Source organism: Hemitrygon akajei, chromosome 9 (genome assembly GCF_048418815.1).
Source record: "Hemitrygon akajei chromosome 9, sHemAka1.3, whole genome shotgun sequence".
In the NCBI taxonomy this organism is placed as follows: Eukaryota; Metazoa; Chordata; class Chondrichthyes; order Myliobatiformes; family Dasyatidae; genus Hemitrygon; species Hemitrygon akajei.
Window position 1 is genome coordinate 69,189,518 of NC_133132.1, and position 27,935 is coordinate 69,217,452.

The 27,935-nt window shown below is 41.6% G+C and overlaps 1 protein-coding gene across 1 annotated transcript in view; it reads left to right on the top strand.

The window, feature by feature from the left end:
• The window catches only part of LOC140732660 (dynein axonemal heavy chain 6-like), a 549,473-nt gene that overhangs the window by 149,956 nt on the left and 371,582 nt on the right, over nucleotides 1-27,935 (top strand). Inside the window, 4 exon segments of the mRNA XM_073055353.1 lie at nucleotides 1,203-1,307; nucleotides 3,134-3,252; nucleotides 9,908-9,982; nucleotides 12,867-12,954. Of these exon segments, the coding sequence (XP_072911454.1) occupies nucleotides 1,203-1,307; nucleotides 3,134-3,252; nucleotides 9,908-9,982; nucleotides 12,867-12,954 (387 nt within the window).

Here is a 27,935-nt window from a genome sequence, read left to right on the forward strand (position 1 = left end):
AGAACTTGATCTCTTGCTTTTTGTCTCATGTTCTGTGCATTTCTAGTTGCTTATTACAGAATCTATGTGTAGAGCAAGAATCCAGACACACCACAGGAACACAAATGTACAAAGTGAAAAAAAAATAGGGGCTGACCAAGACCCTTCAATACTGGCCTGCTATTTAGAATGACTGACATGTACTGGCCTCAGTTTCACCTCTGTGCCAGTTCGTCAGAGCCTTCAATGCTTTATTCTTTCAAATATTTCTTTCTTTTTCAATCTTTGTATTGAATTTTTCAAAAACAGATACATAACAGTCATAATAGTACAAAGGGAGTGATATTACATTATGGCAATTAACACATGAGTGAAAACTATAGGTAACACCAATATAATAGACCTCCCAAACCCTTGATATAAACAAGATACTGAAAAAAGATGGGAAAAAACCCCAAATTGAAAATCAAAAACAAAATATACTAAACTAAACACAACTAAACTTAAACTTAAAAAAAAACAAGCAAGCAAGCTGGGCTATTCTATTACATCAAAAAAAATTATTGGTGTGGTCAACTCCGCTCCTCTACTCCAATTAATGAATGATATAGAGGAATCGGGAAAGGTCAAATTACATTCTGTGAAAGTATTGAATAAAAGGCCTCCAAGTTTCTTCAAATTTAACTGAGGAATCAAAGGTACCACTTCTAATTTCTATTCTTTCAAATATTTATCTATCTCCTTTAATGAGACAGCCTCCAATACCCTTGAGACAGAGAATTCTAGAGATTCACTACCTTCTGAGAGAAGAAATTTCTATGCATCTCAGTTTTAAATGACTGATCCCTTTTCTGGTAGCTTAAACCTAATGTATTTAATAGAGTTGGTTATAAAAATGGTAAGAATGGAAGGTCAATTAAAACTTATTTATTACCATTTGATATTCCAATATTGGATGTGCTGATGGAAAGGCTGGTGAAGTTGATTCAATAGTAACATCCAAAAGGGAAGGGAAAAGATTTCCATGGATAATGAAGAGATGAGAATAGGACACATTAGGCATTGCTGTCAGACAATGTGGCAAAGGATCTCTTTCCATGGAACTATCAACAACCACAGGATTGTGCTGGGATCACTGTCATGAATGTTGATGTTTGAGTAAATGAAGTGGAACTTGAGAACTAATTTGCAAACTAAGGCAATTTGCTCTCGTTGCTATGCAGGATTACTTAGAAGCTAAGCGGATTGCTTTCCCACGTTTCTACTTTCTCAGCAATAATGATCTGCTGGATATCTTGTCTCGGAGCAGAAATCTGGATGCCATACAGGTATGAAGTAACAATCTGGAATCATAAGATTGGTTTTAGTATGCAGGGTTTCAGCTGCAGGATTAGAAAGGAGAACTTGGGGTTCTGCTCCTTAAAGATTATTGAAAGGAGAGTTGATAGAAGTGTACAAGATCGTCAACAATTTAGTTTAGGTATGTGTCCCCAATAACAGAAAGGTCAACAACTAGAGAGTACATAGAACACAGAACATACAACCACCGCCACCTGCACCTCCATCACTGCCCTAGGTTGTGTATTCCAGATTCCAACCACTCTCTGCATGAAATTATTCCCATAAATCCCTTCTAAATCTCTGTTTCTTATTTTAGACCTATGCTCTCAAGTTTTAGACACCATTGCTATGGGGAAAAGTTTACTGTTGTCTATGCTATCTGTGTATCTGATAATTTTGTATATCTCAATTAGGGCTCTCTTCACCCTTCTGCATTCTAAAGAAAACAACCTTGGCTTATCCAATTTCTCATAATTAAAATATTCTGTCCCATCAACATCCTGGTCAATCTTTTCTGCACCTTCTTCAGAGCAATCATATTCTTCCTGTCATGTGGTGACCAGAGCTGCACACCAGACTCCAGCTGTGATGTACCCTATGTTCTGTAGAGTTGTACCTTAGATATATTGCAAGAGAAAAATCACCAGATCTATGGTTGTTAGGAAAATAGAAAATCCTTTCATTAATGCACAATAGGTTAAATGACCTTGTTCTATGTCCTATCTTACTAAATAGGAGATAACTAGTGCAAAAAAGAACATCACATTTCCTGGTTTTGAAGAACATTTGCTGGTAGTTTATAGCAGTTCGGAAATGTTAGATTTCTCTTAATGATCTATGTTGGTGGAAATTTTGTGAGGACTATATTCTTACATATTACTTAATATAACAGACCAAAGTACAAAGAAATTATTTTAACATCATATTTAATATTTTGTTTTTGATATCTAGAATGTTTATCCTGAAAAGGCAGTGGAAATAGATTCAAAGGAACTTTCAAAACAGTAAAAAACACAAAATGCTGGCAGAACTCAGCAGGCCAGACAGCAACTATGGGAGGAGGTAGTGATGACGTTTCGGGCCGAAACCCTTCATCAGGAGTGAAGTAACATGGGATGGTCGAGGGGGGATAAGAAGTGGGGGGAGGGATGAAGTAGCGAGCTGAGAAGTGATAGGCTGGAGGGAAATCGGCTAGGGGGAAGGTGGAGAATTATGGGAAATAAAAGAGAAAGAAAGGTAGGGCTGGGGGGAGATTATAGTGAGGGGGGAAAAGAGAGAGAAAGAAAACCAGACTAAAATTATAGATAGGGATGGGGTAAGGGGGGGCAGGTGTATCAACGGAGGTCTGTGAGTTGATTCTCCATCTTCCCCCTAGCCCATTTCCCTCCAGCCTATCACTTCCCAGCTCTCTACTTCATCCCTCCCCCCACTTCTTATCCCCCCTCGACCATCCCACGTTACTTCACTCCTGATGAAGGGTTTTGGCCGGAAATGTCATCACTACCTCCTCCCATAGATGCTGTCTGGCCTGCTGAGTTCTGCCAGCATTTTGTGTTTTTTATTTAGTTCCAGCATCTGCAGATTCACTCGTGTTGCCTTTCAAAACAGTATTGTTTAGAGAGAACATTGAAGGTGTAGGGAAAAGAACAAAGGTGTAGAATTAACTGGGTGGCTTGACAAGGGTTGGCATTATCTCAATGGGCCAACTGACCACTGGGAGCCAATGATGTCATTAGAAAGTGCTCTAAGAGTTCCCAATTAGCAGTCCTCAAATGAACAGATTCTGATACTGATTTCCTTTCTCTTTCATTAGCCTTACTTGGCAAAATGCTTTGAAAATATCAAGTCTTTGGAAATCAGCAGTCAGTCTGCCAGGCCTCCTGTTGTGTTAATGCTCAAGTCTGCAGAAAATGAAAATCTGCCCCTGCCAAGGTACTGTGCAGCCTAATTAATACAGTTACTACTCTTTGGTTGAGCTTGTTCCTTTCTGCATCTCATATTTTGTATTTTGGTTTACCTGGTCAACATTTATATTGTCAAAGATGATTCCAGAAGTGCGGTAGACATTCATCCCATTACTTGATTACATAGCCCATCATTTGAGGTTTATGGACCAAATGTGGGCAAATGGGACTAGCCTGCTGTGCAGCACTATCAGCATGGACGAGTTGGATGAACAACCTGTTTGCATGCTCTATGACTCTATGACTGTGCTGGCTGTCTGATACTGATATTGACTAGAGAGTAAAGGAAATACACCAGTACAGCCTAGTTCATGCCTGGTGTAGGGAGAGGCAATGCCAGCCAGTGAGCACACCATAACATCTTATTCTATTGCAGTTTATAGGGGTTTGTTGTTTAAAAATTAGCTGTCAAATGTCACGCATTACAACAGTAACTGGACTTTGAGGGGTTCATCACCTATAATGAACTTTGAGGTATACAGAATTTCTGAAATCTGTTGCCATAAAAGGAAGACATTTTCTTTACTTCACAACAGTATAATTCATTGTTAATCTTTTACATTTCCAGTTTTTATTCCTCTGGTTTTCAGGGATTTGAGTTGAATGTCAAGGCTTCCTTTATATCTCAGCCCATTATGTTCTTCAGGGTTGTCACACATTTGATTTCCCACTTTGCATCTTGTTCCTCATCATCATGTTTTTTAAACTATTCATTTTTAGTATATGGCATTCTCATTTACCTACCTATTTCCTATTTACACTTGAGAGATCTGGATAGGGTAGGTGCGGAGAGGTTGTTTCCATTGGCTGGAGAGTCTAAAATCTGAGGACACCACCTCAGAATAAAGGACCATCCCCTTAAAACAGAGGACTAATCATTTCTTCAGCCAGATGGTGGTGGATTTGTGGAATACTTTGCCATAGACGACTGTGCAGTCCAATTCATTGGGTGTATTTAAGACAGAAATTTATAGATTCTTGATTAGTAGAGGACTAAGGGCAAGGGGAAAAGGTGGGATAATGCAGCTGAAAAACAATCAGCCATAATTGAATGGTGGAGCAGACTTGATGGTCCAAATTGTCTAATATTTCTTCCATATCACATGGTCTTATAGAGAAGATGGTGGTGAGTCATTACCTTGAGATAAGGTACTCCCACAGTGTTGCAAGGAAAGGATTCCCAATAATTAAGAAGGACTAATGATACATTTACAAGTCTGGATGATATGGAACTTGGAAGGGCACCTGTGGGTAGTGGTGTTTCTATGCAGGTTCCCATGTAAAATCAAACTGGCTGGAGGCTACCTTCCATGATGGAGCAGATCTAGGAGAAAAAACCTGAAGGATCATCAAACCTACAATTCTGCCTGAACATATTTGTGATTACAGTGGATTCCAGTTAATTGGGAGATATTGGGACCAGAACATCTTGGCCCAATTAAGTGGTGCCCCATTTACCCGAAGTTTCATAAAAACAGTTAAAAAGATATTAAAAAGACAAACTACTGGTTAACTGAGTAACAATTTATGTATTTGAATGACATACAAAACAAGTTAGAACACTATTGATACTACTACAGTATTCTAAAACTGCTACGTTCTTTTGATTAATTGTAAATGAACAAGATCTACACCAACATCCTTGTGTAGATAATGAACTGTCCTTATACAATGCTACTGATGATTGCATATCCAAATCTTCGTTTTAATTGTAACATTCAAGATTATTGCTGATTCCTTCATATCTTTCATAGTTCCTAGCTTGTTGAAGTAGTGAAGTTGTTTCATTTTCACTCCGGCTATTTCTGGCATCTCCATGCCTGAATGCTTGAAACCACAGAGAGCAAAACAGTGTTAGGTATCACTGAATTGTCTTAGTTCTCACTATTAGTGACAAAAATAACTGGTTTTGAATACAAACATGCTCAACTGACACTATTTAAAAACTCTTTGCTCTAAGCATGGTGTAGTGTCTAACGGCCACACAAGTTGCATGCATCTGACACGAGTTAGAAACTGTTTGATAACAGTCTCCTGCCTCAATTAAGTGGCGTAGTGTCATAGAACGTAGATGATGGAACATAGACATTTACAATATATTACAGATCCTTTGGCCCACAACGTTGTGCCGACCATGTAACCTACTCTAGAAATGGCCCAGAATTTCCCTACTGCATAGCCCTCTATTTTACTAAGCTCCATGTACCTATCTAAGAGTCTTTTAAAAGACCCTATTGTATCCGCCTCCACCACCATTGCCACCAGTGCATTCTACACACCCACCACTCTCAGTGTGAAAAACTTACCCCTGATATGCCCTCAGTGCCTTCTTCCAGGTACCTTAAAGCTATGCCCCCTCATGTTAACCATTTCAGCCCTGAGAAAAAAGCTTCTGGCTATCCACACAATCAGTGCCCCTCATTATCTTATACACCTCAAACAAGTCAACTCTCATCCTCCGCCACTCCAAGGAGAAAAGACCAAGTTCACTCAACCTATTCTCATAAGCTACGCTCTCCAATCCAGGAAACATCCTTGTAAATCTCCTCTGCACACTTTCTATAGTATTCACATCCTTCCTGTTGTGAAGTGACCAGAACTGAAGGGTCTAACCAAGGTCTCATATAACTGTAAAATTGCCTCATGGCTCTTGGATTCTATCCCACAGTTGATGAATACCAACACACCATACACGTTCTTAACAATACTGTCAACCTGCACAGCAGCTGTGAGTGTCCTATGGAGATGGACCCCAAGATCTCTCTGATTCATTACACTGTCAAGAGTTTTACCATTAATATTATATTCTACCTTCAAATTCGACCTTCCAAAATGAACCACTTCACACTTATCTGGGTTGAACTCCATCTGCCACTTCTGTGCCCAGCTCTGCATCCTATTGATGTCCCGCTGTAACATCTGACAACCCTCCAGACTTTCCACAACACCCCCATCCTTTGTGCCATCAGCAAGCTTATTAACCCATCCTTCTACATCTTCATCCAGGTCATTTATAAAAATCACAAAGAGGAGGGGTCCCTGTGGAACACTACTGGTCACTGTCCTCCACGCAGAATAGGAACCATCTACAACCACCCTTTGCCTTCTGTGGGCAAGACAATTCTGGATCCACAAAGCAAGTTCTCCTTGGATCCCATGCCTCATTACTTTCTGAACGAGCCTTGTATGGGGAAACCTATCAAATGCCTTACTGAAATCCATATACACTGCATCCACTGCTCTACCTTCATTAATGTGTCCTAAGTAAATGAAAGAAATCCCAGTTATTTTCTTGATTTGGTTTTGTTCTTTAAGAGTTGTGCTAAACATGCAGCTGCCCTGATTAACCAATGGTCCAATTAACCAGAATCCACTGTATTTTTGCCTTCTCTTTAACCATTCAAAGTTCAAAGGTTCAAAAGTTCATTTATTAATCAAAGTATGTATCCATATACAGCTCTGAGATTTGTCTTCTCCAGACAGCCACAAAGCAAAGAAAGAACATGAAAGTTATTCAGAGAGAAATATCAAACCCACTCCCCTGCATAAAAAAGAATGACATGCCAATCATCAACCCCAAACGCCCCTTCCCCCTGCACAAAACAGAACTAGACCATCGACCCCCCCCCAAACTCCTCTGCCACTGTACAAAATGGAACAAGAACATCGACCCCTAAACTCTCTCCCCTTGCACAACAAAATGGAAATAAATGGGAGAAAAACATAAGTCTGAGGAAGTCCACAGTCCAAAAATGTAATAGTTCAATCCATAACACAGAACCACGGTAACATCTCCCTTTGGCAATGAAGAAGGAGATGAGGCCTCGCCACACGTGTAGATGCCTACCTGTCTGCCACAGCAAGCCACACAGCGATAGGCCACTCACAAACTTGCTCTCAGCAGCGATCAAAAGGAAGGCAGTCAGCGCTGAACTCTTGCTCTCCTTCCACATTCGCTTGATGTCTCCATCTTCCTCAATGCTTTAATCAGTGATTAATGGACACTTTAACTGACAAAATGGAGTGAAACATTAGCTTGAGACTTGTCCCAAAGTTTCCTTGCCTTGAGGCCAATTGAGTATGCATTTGCTTCCCGAAATCTTCTTGAAGACATCAAAGTGCTGGATTACTCAAATGAACTCCAGTGTAAATTGCAGGCTCTAAAAGTCCCAGAAACACATTTAAGGTGAAATACTAATGTAAAAGAAGTAAAATAGACACTTTCATGTGCAATCTGTAAGGTGTTGACCGAAGGAGCATTACATGTTGGCACCACCTTGACCAGAAGTCAACCACTCTATCACCCCTCAGACAGTGCTTTCCATACTGCAGCTACCCTGTGTGAAAAAACCCCTCCTAAAATCCCTTCTAAACTTTTACTCCTTACTCTAAACCTATGCCCACTAGTGTTAGATGTCTCTGCTATCTACACCATCTACACCCCTCATACTTCTATGTACATCAATTAGGTTCCTCTTTAGCCTTTTCCACACCAAGGAAAACAAATCCAGCCTATCCAGCTTCTCCTCCTAACTGTGAAAGACTCCACCTTAGGCAACATTCTCGTGAATCTTATCTGCACCCTCTCCAGTTCAATTACACCCTTCCTATACACGCGTTATTACAGCTGTGGCCTAACAAATGTTTATTACATTGCCTCACAATCACCCTAATCTTGTATTCTATGCCCTGGAAAATGAGGGCCAGCATTCTATACCAACTTACCCACCAGTGTTACTACCTTTAGGGATCTTTGGACATGCTCCAATGTCTCTCTGTTCTGCAGTACTCCCACTGTTCATAGCATATGTCTAACCCTTAGTCCTCCTTATGTGCATTACCTCACATTGATCAGGTTCAATTCCATGTGCAACTGTTCTACCCACATTCACCAAATGATTAACTTCATCCTGTAACCTACGACAATCCTCCTCATTATCAACTGCACCACCTATTTTTGTGAGATCTCCAGAGTGCACTATTGGGGAGGATGTACAGGTGCCTGAAGACCCACACTCAATAATTTAAGAACAGGCTATTCCCATCCACCGTCAAGTATCTGAATTGTCCATGAACCTATGAACACTACCTTGTTCCTTTTTTTTTGTACTATTTATCTGTTTTATAATGTATAATGATTTTATGGTTTTTCACTGTACTGCTGCTGCTGCAAAACAATAAATATCAGTGATAATAAACTTGATTCCGAGTGTTGCTAATCATATCCCTTACTTTCATATTGAAATAGATAATATTCAAACATTAGTGTATATTTGTGGTCTTCTGCTGTTATAGCCCATCCACTTCAAGATTCAAGGATGTACTTCTGCACACCATTGTTGCATGGTTATTTGAGTTTCTGTTGCCTTCCTGTCAGCCTGAGCCAGTCTGGCTATTCTCTGACCTCTCTCATAACAACACATTTCTTGCATCATACTCTGTAAACTCTAAAGACTATTGTGCACGAAAATCTCAGGAGATCAGCAGTTTCTGAGAAACTCAAACCACTCCATCTGGCACCAACAATCGTTCCATAGTCAAAGTCACTAGTTCATTTTCTTCCTCATTCTGATGTTCGGTCTGAACATCAACTGAATCTCTTAATCATGTCTACATGTTGTTATGCATTGAGTTGCTGCCACATGATTAGCTGATTAGATTTTTGATTAATGAGCAAGTGTATAGGTTGGCCTAATAAAGTGGCCACTGCGTGTATATAACAAAAGCAAGTATATTACTGGCCTTGGAACTTTATTATCTATTTTAATTTCAGATTTTCAACATCTGCATGTGTTTTGCTTTTAAATTGAGGAATTGGTATTCATGGAGCTGTCTCCTCCTGTCAGCTGTTGAATCGTCCCAACAGGACGTGGTGAATCTGACCTACTGGCCATAACATTGTTCCGTCTGTCTGTTGCCTTCTGTTTTTGCTGTTGAACTTTCACTAAATTGGCTACCTGTAGGTGTAGCCTCCCAGTACATTTTTGCACACCTCATGGAACTGGAGTAGATTGTTGCAGATAGAGGGACATGCAGTTGACAGGTAGTTTCCTCTTGAGGTGTGGATACTCTGACATATTTTTATGCCTCTCATTATTTAGGGTCTAAAGCCACAACCAAATCAGAAAAATATTTCAGAACCCAAATATTATCAATAACTTCAGTAAATTGTTCCTTTTCCTAGCTAACTAGATAAATTTTATTCATGTGTGAGTTTTCTTTCTTGTTGCTTTTGCTAGCACTTGATTGTGTGAACCTGATGCAGTTAAATTTCATTTTTAACCTGTACTGGTGGTTATTTTTAACAAAGTTTGTCAATGTGAAAATTTCCTATGCAGTTGCCGTAAAGTCAGAAATGAAAATCAAAGTGCAGTTTAATGTTATCTGCATAAGTGCATGTACGCAGGAAAGCTTATTTGCAGCAGCATCGTGGGCGTATAGCATCACATAAGCAGCATTCACAAGGAAAACATACATTAAATTGTACACAGATTTTATAAGAAAACAGAATTATAACAAAAAACAAAGTGGAGTTGAGTACAAGTGATCAAAGTGGCTGCAACCGAATCTGTGGCAGGTTGGATCATGGCAATTCTGACACCTCTTAAAATTGTCTTTTGCAGGAATGTTTGGATACGGGGACCTATTGAAAGCTGGCTGGGTAACATGGAAAGTGCAATGTTTGAAGCTGTGAGAAAGTAAGTGGTCCTGGCATTCAATTCAGGCTACACACACAAAGTGCTGGAGGAACTCAGTCGACTGGGCAGCATCTACGGAAAAGAGTAAACAGCTTGTGTTTCGGGCCAAGACACTTCATCAGGATTGGAAAGGAAGGGGAAAGGAGTCAGCCTATGAAGGTGGGGGAGGGGAGGAAGAGGTACAGGTGATAGGTGATAGGTGAAACTGGAAGAGGGGAAGGGAGTAAAGTAAAGAACTGGGAACTTGATTGGTGAAAGAAATAAAGGGTTGAAGAAGTGGGAATCTGACAGGAGAGGGCAGAAGTCAATGGAAGAGAGGGAAGGGAGAGGAGAACCAGAGGGAGGTGATGGGCAGGTAAGGGAGGGAAACTGGAATGGGGAATAGTGAGGGGGGATGAAATTAGCAGAAATTAGAGAAATCAATGTTCATGCTATCAGGTTGGAGGCTGCCCAGGCAGAATATAAGATGTTGCTTCTCTAACCTGAGTGTGGCCTCATCGCAACAGTAGAGAAGGCCATGGATTGTCGCATTGGAATGGGAATGGAAGTAGAATTGAAATGGCTGGCCACCAGGCAATCCTGCTCTTTCAGGCAGACTAAGTGTAGGTACTCGGCGAAGCAGTCTCCCAATCTGCGTTGGGTCTCACCGATATACAAGAGACCACACTGGGAGCACCGGACACAGGGTCGCCTCACCTGGAAGGACTGTTGGGGCCCTGAATGGTAGTGAGGGAGGAGGTTTTGCAGTAGATGTGGCACTTGTTCCGCTTTCAAGGATAAGCGCCAGGAGGGAGATCAGTGGGGAGGGATGAATGGAGAAGGAGGATGCGTAGGGAGCTATCCTTGTAGAAAGTGGAAAGTAAGAGGGAGGGAAAAATGTGCTTGGTGGTGAGATCCCTTTGGAGATGGCAGAAATGACGGAGAATTATGTGCTGGACGCAGAGGCTGATGGAGTGGTAGGTGAGGACAAGAGTGGATTTCTAGCATCTGCAGATGTTCTCGTGTTTGTGATTTGGTTCAGGCTGACTGGTGGGTGTAGGGAATGGATAGTTGGTGCCAGTTACTGTCAGTGCAGACAGTGAATAATTACCATGCTGCTTATTGATAGTAGTAACCTGTGAGGAAGATAGTGCTATTTGCTGCTTAAAACCAAGATATACCAATTGACCTTATAGAGAAGTATAAAATAATGAGGGGCATAAATAAGGTGATTGCTCACTTTTATTTCCAGAAGAAAGTAATCAAGAACTAGAGGGCATTGGTTTAATGTGAGTGGGAGGATATTTAAAATTGATCTGAGGGATAACCTTTTCATGCAGACAGTGGTGAGTATGTGGAACGAGCTGCCAGAGGAAGTAGCTGAGGCAGGTACAATAGTATCATTTAAGGAGCACTTGGAAAGGTATATGGAAGGGTGGGGCTTGGAGCAATATGGGTCAAATGCAGGAATTTGGGACTTGTGGGGGGCACAGTGGTCACCATGGACTAGTTGTGCCATTGTGACCTTAAAATGAATTTACAGATTTTTCCCAGGACAAGTAAATCAAAAACTAGAGGGAATAGGTCTAAAGTGAGAGTGGAAAGATTTAAGTAGGACCTGAGAGGTAGCTTCTTCATGTAGAGTGGTCAGTATAAATAATAAGCTGACAGAGGAAGTGGTTGAGGCTTGTACATTAGCAACATTTCAAAGACATTTGGATGAGTTAATGGATATGAAAGGTTGAGAGGGATATGGCCAAACACAGATATATGGGACTAGCTTAGATGGGAATCTTATTCAGCATGGATCAGTTGGATTGAAGGGTCTGTTTCTGTGCTCATTACTCTATGAATCTGTGACTCTAAAAATCTGTCACAGTGGTAAATGTTCAGGATGTCACCTAAAGGAAGCAGCTCTTAGAAGGGAGGCAAACACTAATTACATGACACAACCATCAGGAACAATGCCCAGTGAGGGTATCCCTCCTTGCTTACTCTGGCAGCTGGTTGGAGTAAAGGTGAGGTAAAGGTTCGATGCAGTTTTAACTGCTGTGGGGATTGTGTACCCAAAGCTGTGTGATGCCCAAGAAACCTACTGGGTGTTAGGGAATAGTCAGCTTTTGAACATGTGCTCATTGCCTCACAACCAGAAATGCAGGTGAAGTGTGCCACTGACTCATTCCACTTTACCCTATGCACAAGGGCAAAGGAGAAGTTTCTCTTGGTGTGGAGAGACTCAGCAACAGTGAGAGATGTCACCTGTTAATTGAGTAATATACTGTTAGAAAGGAAAAGTGTTGCCAGTACTGCAGGATTTCATACTAGTATGTGAAATAATGTGCTATTACACTCTTTAAACTGTTGAAAACCTTGCTTGGATTGATGGAGAAAATTTATTTGTTGAAAATAGTGCCAGTGTAATTGGCAGTCTGGACTGACCATTGAATCACACATTTCCTTGTGCCAATCCTTGCTCTTTTTTCATATCCCTGATATCTTTCCCCATGAAATATTTATTGGTGTCCTTTTTTGTATATTATTAACAGAATCTGCTTCTGTTGCCTTTTGTACAGGAGGTTCTAGATTACTGCTCATTGGATAAAAAGAATCATCTCCTTCCTGGAGTCATACATTCATACAGCATAGAAAAGGCCATTTGGCCTCCTCATCCACACTGAGCAATAGGCACCCATCCACACTAAATCCATCTTTCAGCACTTGGCCCATAGCCTTCCTGTGTTGTTTTTATCTAGTCACCATCATCGAAGCAGCATAGGACAGGTTATATGCTGATATCCCCCAATTAGATACATGTCATGCGATGTGACTATAGAATGATGATATTCAGGATAAATACTGCCTGTGGGCCTTTGGCACTGATATTCTTCTTTGAATATTATTCTAGGCATCTCAAAGTGGGAATAACCGACTGGGGATCAACACAATTCAAAAAGTGGGTGCTGTCTCATCCAGGACAGATAGTCCTCACCGTGGTAAGCCAAGTCATCATTTAGTTCATTAGCATCATACAGTTGAACAACAGTGATAATAGCCATTTCCCTATAATGCTTGTGCCAACTTATTGAAAGCATTATTCAATAGAAATTAATACGGAGCAGTCATCAGTGAGCATTTATTTTCTCTCCTGATGATCATCAGTGCCTTCATGTTTGCTGTTGTGTGCTGGAGCAGCAAGCTGAGGGTAGCAGACACCAACAGAATCAACAAACTTATTTGTAAGGCCAGTGATGTTGTGGGGGTGGAACTGGACTCTCTGACGGTGGTGTCTGAAAAGAGGATGCTTTCCAAGTTGCATGCCATCTTGGACAATGACTCCCATCCACTCCATAATGTACTGGTTAGGCACAGGAGTACATTCAGCCAGAGACTCATTCCACCGAGATGCAACACTGAGCGGCATAGGAAGTCATTCCTGCCTGTGGCCAGCAAACTTTACAACTCCTCCCTCAGAGTGTCAGACACCCTGAGCCAATAGGCTGGTCCTGGACTTATTTCCACTTGGCATAATTTACCTATTATTTAATTATTTATGGTTTTATATTGCTATATTTCTACACTATTCTTGGTTGGTGTGACTGTAACAAAATCCAGTTTCCCTCAGGATCAATAAAGTATGTGTGTCTGTCTGTCTGATGGAAGGAAGGTTCTTGATAAAGCAACTAAAGATGTCTGGGCCTATCCACCTCTGTAATGATATAATGGAGCTGGGTGTAATTGACTTCCAGGAACCACAGGTCTCCCTGGTACCACATTTGGTCAACTACTGCCTTGATGTCAAGGGCAGTCATGCTCACTTGTTCTTTAGAAATAATTATTTTGCTCCATCTTTGAATCAAGTCTGTGATGAGATCAGAAGCTGAGTGGTCCTGATGAAATCCGAACTAGCGTCTAGTTCTGCTAGAAACCATTATTGATAACACCTTCTATCAGTCTGACAATTGAAAGTAGACTGTATTGTAATTAGCCTGATCAGGTTAGTCTTGCATTTTAGGACAAAAAAAATAACTGGGCAATTTTCCACATCATCAGTATTGTAACTGGGCTAGAACAACTGAGTAAGAGGTGACATTAGTTCTGAAGCTCAGGTCTTCAGTACTACACTGGGATGTTGTCTTATCCCATAGCCTTTACAGTACCCTGTGCCCTCAGTTGTTTCTTGATATCGCATGGTATGAATTGATCTAGCTTCTATGTGGGTGAGAATTTCAGGAGGAAGTGGAGGTGGATCATCAACTAGGCACTTCAGCTTTGCCTCTAGCGCTCATTCTGGGCTCAATCATTTAAGGACCATGATTTCCTTGGGAACCTCCTCCTCTCATCAGTTTGATCTGATCTTTTGGTGTGAGATCATTTAGCTATTTAGTACAACAACAGCCCAGTATTAAATTTCACCCTGTTGACATTCATTTTTTGGTATGCTCCCTGCAGGCCTCTGCATGCCTCATTCAACCAGGCCAGGATTGATTCCTTGGCTTGATAGTAATGGTAAAGTGAGTGTCTTTGGGGTTGGGCTAGTATGTATTTCTACTGCTGCTGATGGTCCACAGCAGTTCATGAATGCTCAGCTTTAAAGCATTTGGAGTCTGCTTTGTGTAACGTGATTGTAGTGCCATACCACACTATGCAGGGTGTTCTCGATATGAATATGGGGCATTATATAGACATAAGGGACATACACTGGTCTCTACTGCAGTTCTAACATGGACAGGCATTTGCCACAAATAAATCTGTGGAGACAAGGTCAAATGAGCTTGTCTCTCTCGATGGTTCACATATGACTCAGTCTGACATTTATATTCTTCTGGCCTTCACCAGCTGGGAAAGCAGTGGTGCTTCTAGGTCACATCCTGATGATGGACATGAAGTGTCCCACACAGTGGCTTTCTTTCAAGTGTTGTTTAATGTGGAGGGTCATAGACTCATCAGCTGTGGATGGTGATAGGTAATTTGAAAATTGGGAAATTTCCTGGCCCAAGTTTAATTTAATGTCATGAGACCATGGGTCTGGAGTTAATATTGGGAATTCTCAGGGCTTCTCCTGTCAGTTGTATCCAACTGTGCTGCCATCTCTGATGAGTCAGTCTTGTCATAGATGTAGGAATTGTGATGGAGAAGTCTGGCTGTAAAGTACTCTAGTTTGAGAAATTTGTGGGACAATTCTGTCAAGTGGCTCATCTGCCTCCAAGTGTTCATGAGAACTTTGTAAGGTCAGCTGGTTTGGGAGGGACATTGCTGTACCCAAATTTTGTGTCTGAATTAATGCTATCTGATTTTATTCTCTCACTGCTTCACAAGTTTCCTTTCCTGAAGATCATTCTTGAGCCAGATATGGGGCTGCAACATTTCAATAGTTTTGTAGAAAATAGGCTCCATTTTCTGTCGGTGAGCCAGTCCTCTGCTTGCTGAACTATCACCCCTTATGCCATTAGCTCTTACCTTCTGCATTAAACTCTGTCAATTCTGCTAATTCTCCAACAAATTTTGTGTAACTAATTTTCCTTCCATAAAACCATGGAGACTCTGTTTAATTGGATTATGATTTCTAAACATCCTGCTGCTACTTCATTAGTAATAGATTCTGGCATTCTCCCAGTGGCAATGACTTTTGGTTTCCTCATTCTAGTCTCCATCTTGTCTTGGAAAGGGGCATTATAATTGTGATTTACCAATCCTATGAAATTGCTTATTTGACCTGCAATGCTACTTTGTAATCAGAATCAAGTTTAACATCTCTGTCATCAAATTTGTTATTTGGTGCAGTAGTGTAGCACAATACATAAATAAGTATAAATTACAATAATAAACTAATAAATACATGCACTGAGAGGGTTGCTTTATTAGGTACACCTGCACACCTGCTTATTAATGCAAATATCTAATCAGTCAATCATGTGGCAGCAACTCAATACATAAAAGCATGCAGACGTGTCATGAGGTTCAGTTGTTGTTCAGACGAAACATCAGAATGTGGACAAAATGTGATGTAAGTGATTTTGACTGTAGATTGTTGGTGTCAGACAGGGTGGTTTGAGATTCTGAGAAGCTGTTAATCTTGGATTTTCATACACAACCATCTGCAGAGTTTTCAGTGAGTGAATGTGAGAATCAGAAAACAGTGAGTGGCCATGGTGTGCAGAAGAGCATCTCTGAATGCACAGCATGTCAAACCTTTAACTGCATGGGTTACAGCAGCAGAAGGCCATGAACATGCACTCAGTGACCACTTTCTTAGATACAGGATACATCTAATAAATACCATAAGACTGTAAGATATGAGCAGAATTAAGCCATTTGGCCTATTGAGACTGCTCCACCATTTCACCATGGCTGATCCAATTTTCCTTTCCGCCCCTATCTCCTGCCTTTTACCCCTATCCTTTCATGCCCTGACCAATCAAGAACCTTATCAACCTCTGCCTAAAATATACATGCAGACTTGGCCTCCACAGCTGCCTGTGGCAATTAATTCCACAGATTCACTACTGTCTGGCTGAAGAAATTCCTCCTCATCTCCATTCTAAAAGGATGTCCTGCTACCCTGAGGCTGTGTCCTCTGGTCTTAGACTCTCCCACCATAGGAAACATCTTCTCCATATCCACTCTATCAAGGCCTTCCACCATTTGATAGGTTTCAATTATGCCACTCCTCATTCTTCTGAATTCCAGTGAATACAGGCCCAGAGTCATCAGTCACTATTCATATGACATGCCGTTCAAACCTGGAATAATTTTTGTGAACCTCCTTTGAACCCTCTTCAGTTTCAGCACATACTTTTTATGATAAGAGGCCAAAGCTGCTCTCAATGCTCCAAGTGAGGCCTCACCAGTGCTTTATAGAGTCTCAACATTACATTATATAAAATGGTCACTCAGTGGAGAAAAATTAAATTAAGTAAGTAGTGCAAAAAGCAAGCAAAAATAATGAAGTAGTGTTCATTGTCCATCAGAAATCTGATGGTGGAGGGGAAGAAACTGTTCCTAAAATGTTGAGTGTGTGTCTTCAGGCTCTTGTTTCTCCTCCCTGATGGTAGCAAAGAGATGAGGGTATGTCCTAGGTGATGGGCGTCCTTAGTGATGGATGCTGCCTTTTTGCAGCATCGCCTTTTGAAGATGTCCTTAAAGCTGGGAGGGCTGATGCCCATGATGGAGCTGGCTGAGTTTGCAACCCTCTGATTGGGGGGTGTAGTAGACAGTCTGGTGGGTTTTCAGAAGTTACAGTGGGACGTTGATAAGAAGCAGAACTGGGCCGAGAAGTGGCCAATGGAGTTAAACCCAGATAAGTATGAAGTGGTTCATTTTGTTAGGTCAAAATTGAAGACAGAATATAATATTAATGATAAGACTCTTGTCAGTGTGGCAGATCAGAGAGATCTTGGGGTTCGTGTACATAGCACACTCTAAGTGGCTGTGCAGGTTGGCAGTGTTGTTAAGAAGGCGTATGGTGTGTTGGCATTCATCAGCTGTAGGATAGAGTTCAAGAGCCATGAGGGAATGTTGCAGTTACATGAGACCTTGGTTAGACCCCACTTGGAATACTGTGTTCATTTCTGGTCACCTCACTGCAAGAAGGATGTAGATACTATAGAAAGAGTGCAGAGGAGATTTACGAGGATGTTGCCTTGATTAGAGAGTGTGCCTTGTGAGAGTAGGTTGAGTGAACTAGGCCTTTTCTCCTTGGAGCGACGGAGGATGAGAGGTGACCTGATAGAGGCGTATAAGACGATGAGAGGCATTGATTGTGTGGATAGCTGGAGGGTTTTTCCCAGGGCTGAAATGGCTAACTCAAAGGGGCATAGTTTTAAGGTGTTTGGAAGTAGGTAGAGAGGGGATGTCAGGGGTAATTTTTTCACACAGAGTGTTGGATGCATGGAATGCATTGCCTGCGACGGTGGTGGAGATCAATACAACGGGGTCTTTTAAGTGACTCTTAGATAGGTACATGGAACTTAGAAAAATAGAGGGCTATGTGTTAGGGAAATTCCAGGCAGTTTCTAGAGTAGGTTACATGGTTAGCACAACATTGTGGGCTGAAGGGCCTGTAATGTGCTGCAGATTTCTATGTTCTGTTATACAGTTTTTCTCAATCCTGGGCAGTGGCCCCTCCATACCAGACAGTGATGCAACCAGTTAGAATGCTCTCCATAGTACATCTGTAGAAATTTGGTAGTCTTTGGTATCAGACTTCTAATGAAATATAGCCACTGATATGTCGGACCCAGCATAGACCTCCAGAGATGTTGACACCCAGGAACATGAAACTGCTCACCCTTTTGACTACTGATCCTTCGATGGCGACCTGTATGTCTTTCCTTGTCTTCCCCATCCTGAAGTCCACAATAAATTCCTTGGCCTTACTGATATTAAGTGCAATATTGTTCTTGTGACACCATTGAACCAGCTGATCTTTCTCACTCCTGTACCTTTCTTCGTCACCATCTGAGATTGTGCCAACAACAGTTATGTCACCAGCAAATTTATAGATTGCATTTGAGCTGAGCCTAGCCACACAGTTGTGGGTGTAGAAAGAGGAGAGAAGTAGACTAAGTACGTATCCTTGAGGTGCACCAATGTTGATTGTCATTGTCAGTGTTGTTATTTGTGATCCGTATTGACTGTGGTTTCCCAATGAGGAAGTCAAGGTTCCACTTTTAGAGGGAGATACAGAGGCTTGGATTTTAGAGGTGGTTGATTAGAACTGAGTGCATGATGGTAATCAATAAACAGCAGCCTGATGTAAGTATTACTATTGTTCAGGTGATCCAAGGCTGAGTGGAAAGTCAGTGAGATTGCCTCTGTTGTGAATAGATTGTGGTGATCACCAGATTGCAGTGGGTCCAGGTCCTTGCTTAGGCAGGAGTTGATTCTTGCCATGACCAGATTCTTAATGTACTTCATCACAATAGATGTGAATGCAATTGGACAATAGTCGTTGAGTCAACTCATTCTCTTGAAGGATATTCTGACATCAGTCTCTGAGATGTATTTCATGTAATTATCCAATTACCTTTACAAAGTTATTACTGAATCATCTTCTACACCCATATTCCTGAGTGTGACAGATAATCAGAATCAGAATCAGAATCAGACTTTAATTGCCAAGTACCTATGCACATACAAGGAATTTACTTCCGGCAGATGTTGTCTCTCTGCTCATAACAATAATAATGATAAATATAAATGAAAATATAAATTATACATACAGGTAGTGCAATCCAAGTAATAGTTAGCTGACAGTTAACCGGCAGTTAACTGTTCAGCAAAGTGACCGCAGTAGGGAAAAAACTTCTCCAGTGCCTATTAGTCTTAGTCTGGAGGGATCTGAAGCGCCTACCAGACGGAAGCAGATCAAACAGTCCGTGCGCAGGATGGGAGGAGTCCTTTATGATGTTCCCCGCCCTCCTCTTCAACCTGGAAGAGTACAGGTCCACAATAGAGGGCAGGGAGGCTCCAATGATGCGCTCGGCAGTCCTCACTGTGCGCTGTAGTCTGGTCCTATCCTGCTTGGTGGCGGCTCCAAACCACACAATGATGGAGGTGCACAGGACAGACTCAATGACTGCAGTGTAGAATTGCAGCAGCAATTCCTGAGGCAGACCGTATTTCCTCAAGAGCCGCAGGAAATACATCCGCTGCTGATGATAAATTCTCCTTTATCCCCTCTAGTTTGTTTAGTGATCACCTTAAATCTGTTCCCTCTGCTGTCTCAGGAACCAGCAAGTCAGTTCTGGAGTGCTGGAGTGCTGGAAGAACTCAGCAAGTCAAACTGCATCTATGGAGGGGAATAAGTAATCAAAGTTTTGGGCTGAGGCCCTTGATGATGGGTCCTTATAGTCTCTTCCCAAAACATAAACTGTTCATTCCTCTCCATAGATGCTGCCTGACTTGCTGAGTTTCTCCAGCATGTTGTATATGTCGCTCAAGATTGCCAGCATCTGCAGAATCTCTTATGTTTACAGTAGGACTGCTGCCTTGGCTCTTATCCCATTGTGTCACCAAGGCTTGTCACAGGCACTGCTGTTTGTGACATTGATTCTTGCATTTCTCAGCCCAGTTTGAGGAGGACACCCCCAGGGAGAAAGAACAGCTGTACCTAACACGCCTCCTATTGAAAAATATATTCTATTTTTATAAGTTATTCTGAGCAGAATGGTTGAAGAAAGCATTTCTTTAATTGCATAATGTGACAACCCAGATATCAGAAGATTTCATTTGGGCCGAGGAGGGTTCACTAAAGTGGGAAGATGATACAAAATCTGTTCCTCTGTAAGGAATATTCCAAGGTCTGTGTACAAATTGTTTCAATTGTTATTATAGAAGGCTCTGGGTCTGTACTCATCAGAATTTAGAAGATTGAGGAGGGATCTCACTGAAAAATTTCGGACGTTGAAAGGCCCAGACAGAGTAGACGTGGAAAGGATGTTTCCCATGGTGGGAGAATCGAGCGAAAAGAGGGCAGAGTCTCAGGATAGAGGGGCATCCATTTAAAACAGAGATGCGGAGAAATTTCTTTAGCCAGAGGTTGATGGATTTGTGGAATTTATTACCACAGCTATAGTGGCCAGGTTGTTGGGTGTATTTAAGACAAAGCTCAATAGGTTCTTGATTGGGCTCGGCATCGAAGTTTATGAGAAGAAGGCTGAGGAGAAGAAAAAATGATTGAGTGGCAGAGCAGACTCGATGGGCCAAATGGCTTAAATCTGTTCCTATGTTTTATGCTCTTAAATCATAGAAGGTGAACATCTTTATTTAAAGGAAAAAGGACTCCACTGAATTGACAACTTATTACACTTCAAATTAGCCAGTGATGTTGAGATTAGGACAGATTTTCACCCCAGCTGAGGTTGACTGTGGCTGGAAATGATTTGGTGGTCAAAGTGTATTCTGTTAGCTGTTTTTGTGACCTTGGGATGTTCGAATTGCTTTATAATAAACTAGTTACTTTTGTACAGTAGCCACTTTGTAAAAGGGCTGTAAAACATAGGAGCAGAATTAAGATATTCAGTCCAAATCTGCTTGGCCATTTAATCATGTCTGGTTTATTTTCTTCTCTCAATCCCACTCTCCAGCCTTCTCCCCCAAACCTTTGAGACTGTCACTAATTAAAAACCCATCAACCCCCATTTTCAGTCTACCCATTGACTTGATCTCCATGGTTGTCTGTGGCAATGAATCTCACAGATTCACCAATATCTGGTTAAAGAAATTCCTCCTCATCTCTGTTCTAAAGGGACGTCCTCTATTCAGAGGCTATGCCCGTTGGTCCCAGACTCTCCCACTATTGAAAACATCTTTCTATCTAAGCTTTTCAATATCTGGTAGGTTTCAATGAGATCCATCCTTATTCTTCTAAACTCCAGCAAGTACGGACCCAAAGGCATCAAACGCTCCTCTTTCATTCCTGAGTTCATTCTCTTAAACCTCCTATGGACCCTCTCCTATCCTAACATCACTATTCTTAGATATGGAGCCCAAAACTGCTCATGATACTCCAAATGTGGTTTGAACAATGCTTTATAAAGCTTCAGCATTTTATCCTTGCTTTTAGATTCTAGTCCTTTCGAAGTAAATGCTAACATTGCATTTGCCTTCCTCAGCACTGACTCAACCTGCAAGTTAACTTTTAGGGAATCCTGCACAACGACTCCCTAAAGAAATAGTCTACACCTTTATTCTTTCTACCAAGGTGCATAACCATATATTTCTCTAAACTCTATTCCATCAGCTACTTCTTTGCCCATTCTCCTAATTTGTCCAAGTCCTATCGCAGAATCTCTTTTTCCTCAAAACTACCTGCCCCTCCACCTAATTTTGTATCTCCCACAAACCTGGCACAAAGCCATCAGTTCTGTCATGAGTAATCATAAGACCATAAGACATAAGAGCAGAATTAGGCCATTTGGTCCATTCAATGCTGATCCTTTTTTCCCCTCCTCAGCCCCACTCCCCAGCCTTCTTCTGTAACCTTTGATGTTGCATCCAATCAAGAACCTATCAAGCTCTGCCTTAAATACACCCAACGACTTGGTTATAAATGTGGTATAAATTCCACAAATTCACCACCCTCTGGCTAAATAAATTTCTCTATTCTGAGGCTGTGCCCTCTAGTCCTAGACTCCTCTACCAGTGGGAAACATCCTTTCCACATCTATTTTGTCTAGGCCTTTCAACATTTGAAAGGTTTCAATGAGATCCCCTCTCATCCTTCTAAATTCCAGTGAATACAGACCCAGAGCCATCAAATGTTTCTCGTTTGATAACCTTATCATTCTCTGAATCATCCTTGTGAACCTCCTCTGAACCCTCTACAGTGCCAGCATATCTTTTCTTAGCTGGAAGCCCAAAACTGTTCACAATACTCAAGGTGAGGCCTCACCAGTGCATTTTAAAGCCTCAGCATCACACTTATGCTCTTGTATTCTAGACCTCTTGAAATGAATGCTAACATGGCATTTGCCTTTCTCACCATCGGCTCAACTTGCAAGTTTAGCTTTAGGGTATTCTGCACAGGGACTCTCAAGTCCCTTTGCATCTCAGATTGTATTTCATTTGCCACCTCCTTGTTCATTCTCCTAATGTGTCTGAGTCCTTCTGCAGCCTACCTGTTTCCTCAACACTATCTGTCCCTCCACCAACCTTCGTATCATCTGCAAACTTGGCAACAAAGCCATATGTTTTATCATCTAAATAATTGATATGTAGCATAAAAAGAAGCGGTCCCAACACTGACCTCTGTGGAAAACCACTAGTCACTGGCAGCCAACCCACGGAAAGCTGCTGGATTAGACAATATTCCTGGCGGAGTGCTCAGAGGGTGTGCAGACCAGCTGGCAGATGTTCTCACTGGCATCTTCAATATCTTCCTGAGCAGCGCCATCGTTCCAATGTGCTTCAAGGCTGCCACCATCGTCCCCGGGCTGAAGAAGTCTTCAGTGTCCTGCCTCAACGACTACCGTACCGTTGCACTCACATCCACCATCATGAAGTGTTTCAAGAGGCTCATCATGAGGCACATCAAGACCCTGCTACCCCCTCACTGGACCCTCTGTAATTTGCGTATCATCCCAACCACTCAAAAGATGATGCCATCGCCATCACCCTCCACCTGGACAAAAAAGACACATACATTCGAATGCTGATCATAGACTTCAGTTCAGCATTCAACACAATCATTCCTCAGCACCTGACTGGAAAGCTGAAACTGCTGGGATGAAAACACCTCCCTCTGCAACTGGATCCTAGACTTCCTGACTGGGAGACATCAGTCAGTCTGGATTGGGAGCAGCATCTCCAACACCATCACACTGAGCGCACAGCCCCTCAGTGTGATGAGTCAACATAAAGAGAGGAGGTGCAGCGGCTAACAGACTGGTGCAAAGCCAACAATCTGTCTCTGAATGTAAACAAAACAAAAGAGATGGTTGTTGACTTCAGGAGGGCACAGAGCAACCACTCCCCACTGAGCATCGACGGCATGTCAGAGAGGTTCTGAAGACCCTAATCACAGACCTGTCTTTGTAAGCTAGAGGTGTTCAATAGTTATAACAAACACTTTGGAAAACCTGAAAAGCTGCTGCAATATTTCCTTAAGTAGACTGCTAGGCCATAAGTGTTTGAGGAAATGATTTATTGTCTGACAGTTTCTAACAATGTGAACACCTATTAAATCCACTATGATTTATGGTCTTTCATGCATTGTCAATAAATTTATTTTTAAAAAGGACTTTATCTATAGTTTATGTTTCTAAATTTGGTTCACTTGTTTCACACAGCCTGAGTCTATTATCCCTATGCCTCACAATTGAGGCTGTAATACAAACCAGCTCTGCAGCAATATGGCAAGACTTTTCTGATGCATTTCCCAAACCTGTAACCCCTGTGCCATCTAGCAGGTCACAGCAGCATACACACCTGAGAATGCCATTCTGGTATTGTTGTAAATCTTGACTATTTACAGCAAATTTCTTCTTTTAATAACTTGCTAACAAGGGAGTAGTTAAGAGAAAGCACCAAGCTCCCCTCCAAACTGACTCAACCCACTTTCTTGCAATTCCTTTTTATATAGTTTCTTCTTGTTCAGTAATTTTTCACGACCTGTGCTAGGTTACATAAAGGTTAGATGAAGACGGGCAGAGACAATGCAAAAAAACATTGAATGGTATTGCAGTGCTGTAGCAAGGAAACGCAGTTAATCGTTAACTCTTTTGGAGCCATATTCTTCATATTACTCCACACTCCCCCTTTTTATCCTCTAAGAGCAATCAAAGTAGCTCTTAATTATCATATTGAATATTCATCAAGGTATCGAGTGCTTCTTGCTTACTTTCTTTTGAAAGTTTAGTTATGGAGAACATAGTGATTGCTATTGGTTCAAGGGGCTTTCGGTGTCTTATAATCCCACTTAAGGTATGGCCTAGGCATAGTTCTATCTGGATAGACACAGAGGGTATAACTATAAGAGCCAGCATGATAAGGACATATCAGATATTTAACAGTGCCTCCCAACATCTAGTATCCAGCCCCACCAATCAAAGGGCTTTTCCTTTTTCACTTCATGATTTTGTACTGCTTCCACTCTGATCAACAAAGCAGCAGTAGGCTTTATTAGTAGCAATGCAGACTCCTTCACTAGCTGTCACAAGGAAGTCGAGGGCGGGGAAATGGTTGTGAAGAGCATAGCCATAAAGCTGCTTTACCCCATCAGAGATAATTATTGTTATAGTACATATCTTTACCCAATGCAGTGGTAGAATTTTAAAGGCATTGTTATGACAAATCCAGAATAATTCAGGGCCAAATAAATGTGGGGTACAAGTCAATGTAGTTCTGGCAGAACCTCATCTAGTTAGGGGCATAGGTGGAGAAGTTCTGTAGTCAGTACCACCTGTTCTTATAGGTGCCTGCTTGTCTCAGGGCTTTGAGAGCTATGAACTTCCAGCAAGGCAGAGTACAGTTTGATCCCAGCCCCTCCCCTCTCCCCATCCCCACCCCTGTACAGTAGGTGGAATTATTCTCACAGAATTAGCCATTTAATGATGACCTCCCTCATAACTGAGACTGTATTCTGCTGACAGTTATATCCCCTACCTTTATCTTTGTAGTGGAGAATAAGAGCCATCTCTTGACAGACATGGTTCCTTTCTTTATATTCCTAAGTGTTGGAAAGCCATATAAATTTTAAGCTAAGGAATTTAAATTGGGCCTTGCTGGTCTCATAGTCAGTGAGATACTGATATTAAATCCTCCACCCTGGTGTTCCACTGAGTAAAGTTCCTCCGACACAGATGCTCACACCTCCACATTGGAACATTCATAGAGCATAGAACTGTACAACTCAGTATGGGCTCTTTGGCCCACAATGTTGTACTGAGCAGTATAAACCTGCTCCATGTTTAATCTAACCCTTCCCTCCCACAGCCTTTAACCCTCTATTTTACTTACATCTATGTGCCTATATAAGATTCTTCTGTATGTTCCTATCGTCCCAGCCTCTCCCGTAGTGCATTCCAGGCACCCACCCCTCTCTGTGTAAAAAAAAACTACCTCTGACATCTCCCTTAAACTTTCCTCTGCTCAGCTTAAATGTATGTCCTCTGCCTCTCATAATCATATACACCTTTATCAAAACACCTCTCATCCTTTGTCACTCCAAAGATAGAAGCCCTGGCACGCTCAAGCTTTCCACATAAAACATATTCTCAAATCTAGGCAGCATCCTGGTAAATCTGCTCTGTACCTTCTCTGAGGCTTTCACCTCCTTCCTATAAAGGGCCAACCAGAAATGACACAATACTCTTAAGTGTGGTCTAACCAGAGTTTTACATAGCAATACACACAAAATACTGGAGGAACTTAGTAAGCCAGGCAGCATTTATTGAGGGGAATAAACAATACCCCTGATTGTTTATTCCTCTCCATAGATGCTGACTTGGTGAGTTCCTCAGTACTTTGAGTGCTGTGCACTGCTCAAATTTTACAGTATTTGATTAATCTCGTGTATTTCATATAGAGCTGCAATATCAGTTCTTGAAGTCTATCTCCCAAATAATGAAGGTCACTACACCATACCTCTTCTTAACCACCTGTCAACTTATGTGGCAGCTGCAAGAGATCTATGGGCTGGGATCACCAGATTTCTTTGTTCCTTCACACTGCTAAGAATCATGCTATTAACTCTGCATTCTGCCTTCAAATTCAACCTTTCAAAGTGAATCACTTTTCTGGATTGAACTCCATCTGCCACTTCTCTTCTGTAATCCATTTAACCTACAACAACTTTGCTCACTATCCACAATACATCCAACCTTCATGTCATGTGGAGACGTGCTGATATACCTTTCTAGTTCCTCATACAAATCATAAAAATATCAGAGGGGGGGTTCCCAGGACAGATCTCTGCAGAGCACCTCTGGTCACCAGTCTCCAGGCAGAATACACTATGTCTATGGGCAAGCCATTTCTGAATCCACACGGCCATGTTTCCATGGATCCTAGGCCTCATGACTTTCTGGATGAACTTACCACTGCAACCTTGTCAAATACCTCACTAACATCCATACACACCACATGCACTGCTCCACCTCCATCAACTTGTTTTGTATCCTCCTCAAAACTCAATTAAGCCCATAATCTGCCTATCACAAAGCAATGTTGGCTATCCATAATAAGACTAACCTTCTCCAAATGCTCATAAATTCTGTTATTAAGAATCCTCTCTAATAGTTTGCGTACCACTGAAGTAGAAGTAAGATCATAAGACCAAAAGTCCATAAGAAATAGGAGAAGAATTAGGCCAATTGGCCCATTGAGCCTACTCCGCCATCCCCCCATGGCTGATTTATTTTCTCTCTCAACCCCATGCTCCTGCCTTCTTCCCATAACCATTGATACTCTCATTAATCAAGAAACTATAAACCTCCACTTTCAATATATCCAATAACTTGGCCTCCTCTGCCATCTGTGACAATCAATTCCACAGATTCACCACCCTCCAACTAAAGAAATTTGTTATCATCTTTGTTCTAAAGTAATGTTGTTCTATTCTGAAGCTGTGTCCTCTGGTCCTAGATTCCCTCACTATAGGAAACATCCTCTCCATGTCCACTTCTCTAGGTTTTCAATATTTGATAGGTTTCAATGAGATCCCCCATCCATTCTTCTAAACTCCAACAAGTACAGGCCTAGAGCCATCAATCACTCCTCACACGTTAACCCTTTCATTCCCAGGATCATTCTCATGAATCTCTGCTGGACCCTCTCCAACACCAGCACAATTATTCTTAGATATGGGGCCCAAAACTGCTCATGATACTCCAAATGTAGTTTGACTGATGCCTTATAAAGCCTCTGCATTACATCCTTGTATTGCTTTTATATTCCAGTCCTCTTAAAATGAATGCTAACATTGCATTTTCCTTCCTTCCCACTGACTCAACCTTTAAGTTAAGCTTTGGGGAATCCTACAAGAGGACACCCAAGTCCCTTTGCAACTCTGATTTCTGAATTTTCTCACATTTTAGAGAATAGTGTACATCTTTATTCATTCTATCAATGTGTATGACCATACACTTCCATATTCCATCTGCCACTTCTTTGCCAATCTGTATAAGTCCTTCTGCAGAAATCCTGCTTCATCAACACTACCTTCCTCTCTACCTATCCTCGTATTGGCTGCAAACTTGGCCATAAAGCCACCAATTCCGCCATCCAAGTCACTGACGTACAATATGAAAAGAAGAGATCGCAACACTGGCCCCTGTGGGACACTGCTGGTCACCGCAGCGAACCAGGAAAGGTCCCGGTTTTGCTTTCTCTTTGCGTCCCGACAGTAAGCCAATTTTCTATCAGGTATCTCTCCATGGTCTCTTATCTTATTTAGCAGCCTCATATATGGTACCTCATCAAAGGCCTTCTGAAAATCTAAGTAAAGAACCAACATTCATTGATTCTCCTTTGT